The sequence below is a fragment of the Pteropus vampyrus genome, unplaced genomic scaffold (assembly GCF_000151845.1).
Source record: "Pteropus vampyrus isolate Shadow unplaced genomic scaffold, Pvam_2.0 Scaffold125, whole genome shotgun sequence".
NCBI lineage: Eukaryota > Metazoa > Chordata > Mammalia > Chiroptera > Pteropodidae > Pteropus > Pteropus vampyrus.
The window spans coordinates 1,876,083-1,884,584 of NW_011888906.1; the positions used below are offsets into that span (position 1 = coordinate 1,876,083).

An 8,502-nucleotide genomic window follows, 5' to 3' on the forward strand; every position below is an offset into this window, starting at 1 on the left:
GAGCTCAGACGTTCAGCCCTGGGATGCACTTTGAAAGTTCAAATGGACTTTATTTTCTCTCTCCAGGCTGAAATTTTTAACCATGATCACCGCTCCCCAGTTGCCTTCCTTGCTCCAGTCATGAGCCTTCCTGAGGAACACCACCGAATGGTCTATTTTGCCATCTCTGATTATGTCTTCAACACAGCCAGCCTAGTATATTACAAGGCAGGATACCTGAACTTGTCCATCACAGATGATATGGTGAGGATAGTGACAGAATAATGTTCACAGATAACAATGTAACCTGGCTTCCCTTCCATATGTCCTTTCCACACCATTTGCATCAGTGAAATAGTCAATATGACTAAGAGAAAAGATCAAGGCTAGGAAAAATATAAGTTAGCACAATTTCTGTTTTCACTTTGGCTGCCAGGAAGCTCAAAGTCAAAGTTCTTTCTCCCTTATTACAACCGTGGAAGAGTTTATGGTTTACTTGTCTGTGTTTTACTTTCCCCCAGTCTAGACCTGTTATTCTAATTCCTATTTTCTCTCATCCTGATGGTTTATGGAGGGTTTAAAAAAAAAGATGTTAGTGAACGAGGTAGGATAATAGATACACTGATAAATGCATGAAGTTACATAGAATAGACCAAGTTAAAGATGAAACACAATTATGAAGACTTTGGACCTATAAATTGATTTTTTTCTTTCTAAATCACAAATCTGTCTGGGAGCTTCCTAGCAGCCAAAATGGAAAAGGACATGAATTAGTGATTCGTGGTGAAAAGGAGACAAAGTCTTCCTAGCACTTACGTCTAAAACAACTCTCTCAAACGTGGCTTTGTATAGGTCTACTAAATTTTGTAGCAGATTGCTTTAGTATTTCTCGTCTCTTTAATACTTCTGGGTTTCAGAAAGTCGTTGCTTATAGCTCTTTGTAAAAGCTGAGGCCTCGTGAACTATGTTAGGATGGTGTGGGAAACACAGTACGGTCCAATTTGGATGATCCAGTGTCCCTGATCAAGGACCATCTGGTGGATGGGCGGAGTAATTAGTTGCCCTTTGAACTATTTCTCACACATGCACAGGCCTTTTCTATATCATGCGCGATTTGCCCATCACACCTGCGGTGCAGTCCTTTCTTTCAGAAGAGGGGATCATATAACTATGTTTTATTGAGCACTCATTATATGCTAGACCCGGTGCTAAATGCTTTGTATCCACCATCTTATTTAGCCCTCACAATGACTTGGTAGGTGGGGACTATTATTATCCTCCTTTGATAGGTGAAGAAATCAAGACTCAGAGAGGTGAAGGCACTGGCCCAAAACCACAGAGCGACAAAGCCAGGAGCCCAATCTAGCTCTGTGTGACTGCAAATCTCACCCTCAAGGACCCTCTGAGTGAGTCCTGCATGTCACCTGTGCCTCAAGGAGAGCAGACAGGACCTGGGGACTCATGTATTTGTGGTGAATGCAGGACAGGCATCTCCTCACTGCCATGGTAACCCCAGGCAGTTGAGAAGTTATAGTCCTGGACATTCCCCACCTCCCTCTTTAGACCTTCAGCTCTGGTGGGAGCACCTAAAATTCCTTCGTGTCTCTTTGCTGCAGGTTCCACCCACTTCTACTCTCAGACTGACCACCAAGTCCTTCCGTGCCATCATCCCCCGGGTAAGGCTTCCCTCAGCCCACGGAAAGTGTAGACTGAGTCTTCAGGGGTTTCCCTTTAAGCATTTGAGATCTTGCTCCCCGGCATATGTCATGAATTTTGCTCAAATAAACTCTTATAAAAATTGAAAATCAAAAATAAAACTCCAAAAACCTGTGCACTCCTCTTAGGTTGACCAGGAGTCAGAAGGCCGGCAGCGAGGCCCCCAGTAAAGGCAGGGCCACTGCAGGCTCCAGAGCTTTCTTCCCTTCGAAGCCCAAATAACACAGGCCTGAGTCCCGTGTCTTGTGGGACCTCAGGTTGCCCAGTCTTTTCTTGGGGATATCTGAGAATCCCAAGGAATGCCAACATGTCCCACAAAATGTACCCTAATTAATAACACCAGTAACGTACTAGGGACCAGGCATTATTCTTGATGCATTAAGAAATTATATTTTGACTGGATAATACATTCTCATGGTTCAACATTCAAATGACATAAAAAGGTATAGAATGGAAAGTCCCCAGTCTACTCCTGTCCCCTAATCACCCTGTTCCCATCTCGAGTGTACCAATACTATCGGAGTGTATACATCTTTCTGGTGACATTCTATGCATATACAAACAAATTTGTGTCTCTCTCACTCATTTCTTTACTCATCGGTAGGCATATTATACACACCATTCTGTACCTTACGTTTTCCCTTTCTGTACCGGGAGATCATTCCACATAGGTAGATAAAGGTCTTCCTCACTCTTGCTGTCATGGGCATGCAATCTGCCAATGTAAGAACTGATCAGAGCTTGCCTAACCAGTGCCCCATGGAAGGCAGTGAAGGTTGCTTCCAGTCTTTCGCTACATCAGTGTTGCAGTGAATACCTTGCAGCTCTGTCATGTGCAGCATCTCATTTAATCTCACAGAAATCTACCTGTTCTCTCCCCAACCTTTGGAGTCCCCCCAAAACATAGGTCACATAGGCTGTAGTATTTAATATGCCTTGCAAAAGGCTAGATGTTAGCTGAGAGGATTTCTAATGATGGGAAATTTTTTAAGCTTCAAGTTTTGCAGTGCATGGGCCATGTCCTTCCCTAAGGCACTCCCTACAGACTCTTTCTCTCCCTAGAGCTTGCAAGAGCTCAACCTGCCACCGTGTTGTCAGGGCTAGCTTTGGAGGGCCCTTGGCGACTTTCTGGCTCCAACATCACTTTCGTCCCAGAAAGAGGAGGAAACTCTCCCTCCTCCTTCCTGCTCACATCTTCATCAACCTGGCCGAGCAGCAACTCAGCCCACCTTCTTAGTAAAGTGTTTTACCTCCTCAACTTTCTAAACATCTTTTTACTATAGGAGGTAGATTTTATATTTGCATAACCAAAAGGCTCATGGGACTGTTGCTCTTCCACCAACTTCCCCTCAAAAAGAAGCAGTCTTGCCCCAAATTAAATTATGTACCTACCTCTAGTTAAACAGAAAATCGTGTATGCTTTTGAAATGGAGGGATATAGCTGTGTCATATTTCAAAGACATTAGTGTCTGGTCTCTGTATACGCAGTTACCTGAGTGTGATGAGGATGTGTAGAAACAATAGCTCCCACCTATCACCTGGGGTGGGGTGGGGAGTGAAAAAAGTTGGTTCGACCTTTCTGGAAGATAGTTTGCTAATTCCTGTCAGAGAACTTTAAAAATATCCCTACCATTTGACTCGGCAATTCCACTTCTAGAAATGTATCCCCCCAAAATAGCAAGAGTACACGGGGTGGGGGTGGTCATTATAATGGCAAAACCTTGGAGACAATTTGATACCCAGTAAGGTTAGATCAATGACAGTACCCACGTACAATGGAATACAATGCAGCCGTGAAAAGGATGATGCAGACTCTCTATATCCGACATGGAAAAATACCCAGTTATACCATTTAGAGAAAAAAGCACAGAGCATTTCGTAGGTATAAAATCAACCAAAAAGCATTGTCAGCTTTATCTGACTCCCTCCAGGCTTTTCCCGCAAACCCGTATATTTTCTTCTCTTGATGTAATTGCCTCATTCTTCCCCCAGTTAGCCAGGCAGTACCCCAACATGAAGATGGAGCTCCAGGGAGCAGTGATCTCTGCCCCATTCCTGAACTTCAGCCCTGGGAATCTGTCCTTGGCCCCCCAGATAGAGATTGAGGCCTTTGTGCTCTTGCCCAGCTCCGTCAGGGAGCCCATCTTCCGACTTGGTGTGGTAAGTTCCAAAACCTGTGCAAATGCTGTTCCTTTTCCTGGTGTGCATCCTCCTGCCCCCTGCTCCAACTCACACTTTGGCTAATTTCTTCAGATCTCAGCTTAAATATCACTTCCTCAGGGAGGCCTTTCTTGATTGCCTTTAACCCTGATCTACCTTAGGCCCCTTGTCATTTTTCTCTTATAACATCTTATTATTGTTCTTCATTGCATTTGTTATAAAGATGCTTATGTAGCTGTTTGCAGGTTTATTCGTTTAATGTATGTATCCCCCACTAAGTGAGTCTGGGCTACTGAAGGGACGAAGGTATAGGGATGCTTTGACCTGTTTGCTCTTCTCTGTAACTGTATCTGACCCCCGAAGACTACGTTTCCCAGGCTCCCTTGAGCTCTGACTTACAGCTAGGTCAGCCAATGGAAGGCACTGCCAGGAGAATGGAGGCCAGGAGGAAGGAAGAAGCGAGGGAATTGTTCTTTCTCTCTTTGACTTGAACAGAGACTTGGGCAGTGACTGTATCTCCTCCATGGTGGCTCCCGTAACTCCAACTCATCCCTCTGTTCTTCTGGTCCTGGGGTGAAAACGGCTTCTTGCCTCTGCTGATCTGAGTTGCCTCTCCAGCTCTTTCTGGCTTCTCAGCAATTCCATCACTTGTATAACCAATTCCCTGTATTAACTTCTCTGCAAGTTAAATATTGAAAGTAGTTTCTACTTTTCCAATGGATCCCATCTAATAGAGAAGGGATTCTGAGTCTTTTAGGGCTCCTGCTCACTTGAACAATTTTGCTCTCTTGTTTAAGGTTTGAAACTCAACAAGACAAATTCCTGGAAGGGTGATTGCTCCTAGACGCTATATCTGCAATTTGATATTGTTATTGTTATGAAAATTATTGTTATAAATCTATTTTAAATTAAACATAATCTATTATTATTACTATGGCTGAATCTTGACCCTGAGATAGCTAGAAATGATCCCTTTAGAGATCTCCAGGGATAGGCATGCACACCTTCTGGTAGTCTGTTCAAAGTTTAATTGCTATCATAGTCAGAAATTTCAAGTACAGATGTTCAAATTCAAGTTTAAACATTTATCGAGCACCTACAATGAGCCTTCTGGGAGTCTATAGTCTAGTGAGTAAGTTCCTGCTTTAACTCATTGAGCTTTCTGTTTAGAGAAGACAGCTTGTATTCATAGTTGTCCTTGTACATGACAACCTCCCTCATTCAGACCTGTTCCCTTCTACCGGTATTTCCAGGCTGTTAATGTATCTGCCATATTGACCTTCAACACCAGCATGATCACTGGGTTCCTGAAGCCAGAAAAGTAAGTCAACCTCCTACCCTCATGGGAGCATTCGACTGAGCTTGCTCCGTCTGGCACTGTAGCTGATTCCACAAACTTCCTTTCCACCCAACCCCATTACTTCCAAATTTCTACAGAATTTACTAATGCTGCTTTTTCTTAATCTATGGATTTTAGACATCAGCTATACTGACTTTCTGAAGTGACAGATAAAGATTGAGCTCCTTTACACTACCTACTTCCCCTCTTCGAGTCTCCCCAATAAGGTTATATCACTGTTTTTGGTTACTCAGTCATATTTTTCACTCCCACCGCTACCCCACCCTTGGCCCTGTGCCTTCTCAAGCCAGTGCCTCCTTCTTTCTGGGGATCCCCACATTGCTTAGGCATCCCATGGGCATCATGCCCACACCTTTGAATCTTATCTGATTCATTATAGGGTACAAATGGAACTGAAGGAATCTAAAGTTGGAGTAATCAATGTAAGTTATTATTGTTTTTATTTATGAAATAATTTAGGTATTAATTAATTCAGAGTGTTTACTAAGCAATGCTATGACACCTATAGGATAAAATAGAGAAGGAGAGAGCTGCTCTCCGCCCTAGGAAAGTGTAGAAGTTCTCACAAAGACATAAAACATAGGGCCAAGCAATAAATGCATTCCAATATTAGGCACTACTATATAATTAAATCTTATATATAATATATAATTAAATATAATATATAATTAAATCTTCCAATGGAAAGAATTCTTTTAATTGCAAGAAATAGAAACAACTTAAAATGTCTTAGTTATACAGGACAAATGTATAGAGTCATATAATTAAAAAAAAAAAAAGAAACAAAAACTAAGGCGAGAGGTTTCAGGCAAAGCTGGATCCTGGTACTCAAATTAGTTCACCAAGACTCTCTCCATCTCTCTGTCTGTTTTCATTTGTGTTGACTTCATTTTCAGGCAGGTTATTCCCATTAGTGAAAAAAAAAAACCACAAAATTTCCTGTAGTATCATTTTTTCTAATTTACAAAGTAATAATTTTTAAAAAATCCCCGCGCTAGCTCTCATTGGATTAATCTTAGTCATGTAACCATTCTTTAGCCAATCTCTGTGGCCAAAAATTCGACAAAGCCAATTGACCAAGGATACATTTCTTAGAGCCAGAATTTTCAGTCCTCAACACTATGGACTGAAATCGGAAAGGAGGGCTTCCCAGGGGGAAATAGGGACTCTGTTATTAAAACGAGAGGAATTGATTGCTGGGCTGACAAAACCGAGATGATTTCCACGAAGAGGAAAACGTGGTGAAACAGACGGCTCACCACTAGAGGAGGACAGAGAAGGGGAAGATCAGTGTGAGCTGAAGTGATCAAGGAGAGATTTCTGAAAAGAGAGAAGGTGGGGTGATGGCAGCTCCCCCTCGCAGGCAGAAGAGGGAATGGGAAGACTTTGTCTTGCAGTCATTGTCTTCCTCTTTACCATCCTACACACGCTGGCCTCCTCTGACCACCCTCACGCTGCCCTCCTCTTCCCAGACTTTCCCTAAAGTACTTATGAAGAAGAAATAAGCACATAAAGTATAGGGAGAGACACCATCCCTAGAGATCCCACGGATGACTCCTTTCAGAGAATGAAGAAAAATGTAAATAATGACACATTATTAGTGTAGCGATGCATGGCATATAAATGTGTTTTGTAAAGTAAAACATTCCTATGTAAAGACACACACACACACACACACACACACACACACACACATACACACACCACACTTTATCAGGATTTCAGAACATGGACTGTAAAAAGCCATTGATCTGTAGAATCAGATAAATCTGGATTCGAATTCTGACCCCGCCACCCAGTTTCTAGCAAGTCGCTTTTATTCTGTGGGCCTCAGTTTCCTCATCTGTGAAACAGGGACTTTAGTATGGACATCGAGGGGTCATTGTGAAGGTTGAATCAGATATGTATGGAATGCCCTGAACCTATACCTGGCACACAGTGAGTGTTAAAAGTTGTGTTTCATAATTTTCATTCTGACTTGAAATTTTTTGTATCATACAAGTAATTCAGGAAAACATTATCACTATTTAAAAAAAAAAAAATTAAATACTAAAGACAAGGTTAAGCCAAACCTTGACGTCCTTCCTAGAGAAAAGACGGTTGGGCATGTAGTTTTCCAAAATTTTTCTAGCACTCTTTACGCATATAAATGTGCATCTCAAAATAGTCTTATCTTAAAAAATAGTGGCATGATGTAGGCATCTGAAATTTGCTTTTTTCAAGCCTTTTGTCATGTCAGCAAAATGAATCACCCCACCCCCAGGGCGGCTGTTTGAAGATTTACTGGTGGGCACAAGATGGCACAGGTGGTCACTGTGTACCTCTTCTGTTCTCCACCAGATAGAGCTATTGGAGGCACTGCTCAACTACTACATTCTCTATTCCTTTTACCCTGAGGTCAACGGTAAGAATCACTATGGATTTTGAGTGGACACTGCTTTTGTGGGGAAAGAGAGCTGAACTTGGAATTGGAAAACAGGCCTTTCTTGTAGGCTATGAGACCTTGGGCGAGTCACTTCTCTCTGAGCTTCAGTGGCCTGTAAGATGGAGGTGTTGTAGTCAACCCCATCTCCCTCCAGGGCTTAAGGAGAGTTGGGAACGGGGGCAGCTCTTCAGAGCACAGGAAACTCCTAAGAGAAGGAGGGACTCACAAGAATGCCCTCTACACCCTGAAGTGGCAAGTGAAAGATTAAGTACCAAGTTAATATATAGGGCACAAGACACCCCACCTCTGAATTCACATTTCCAAGACAATCGCCAACTCCCTGGTTAAAAAATAAAGCATAAAGACCTAAACCCTGTTTCCGTGAAGCTCTACTTCATTTGGCTGCAATAGAAAGCAAGACAGGAACGAAGGGCAGAGAGCAGATTCCCATCAAGCTTCTTATCTGCCCCATATCTGCCACTCCTTCCACACAGCCTCATGGTCGAGAGCTAAGGCTCCCGTGACAGGCTGCCTGGGTTCAAATCCCGGTTCTGCCACTTTCGAGCTGTGTGACCTGTTACTTGGCCACTCTGTGCCTCAATTTCCTTATCTGTAAAATGAGAATGATAATCATATCTACCTCACAGTCTTTGGTGATAATTAAATGAAAATGTACTGTGTATAGAGCTTGCATGGAGGATTTTTTTAACTTTGTCTATAATTGTTATTTATTAACAAATGTCTCTCAACATTGTGCCTCAACCTGCAGATAAGTTGGCAAAAGGCTTTCCTCTTCCTCTTCCAAAGCATATTCAGCTCTACAATCCTGTGTTACAGATCCACAAGGTCAGTGGGTTCAAGG

General features: G+C 42.5%; 1 protein-coding gene across 1 annotated transcript in view; it reads left to right on the forward strand.

Moving 5' to 3' along the window:
• LBP (lipopolysaccharide binding protein) overlaps window positions 1–8,502 on the forward strand; it is a 22,056-nt gene that overhangs the window by 10,404 nt on the left and 3,150 nt on the right. The window contains 7 exon segments of the mRNA XM_011366599.2: window positions 67–243; window positions 1,596–1,655; window positions 3,688–3,855; window positions 5,109–5,176; window positions 5,595–5,637; window positions 7,556–7,619; window positions 8,410–8,486. Of these exon segments, the coding sequence (XP_011364901.1) occupies window positions 67–243; window positions 1,596–1,655; window positions 3,688–3,855; window positions 5,109–5,176; window positions 5,595–5,637; window positions 7,556–7,619; window positions 8,410–8,486 (657 nt within the window).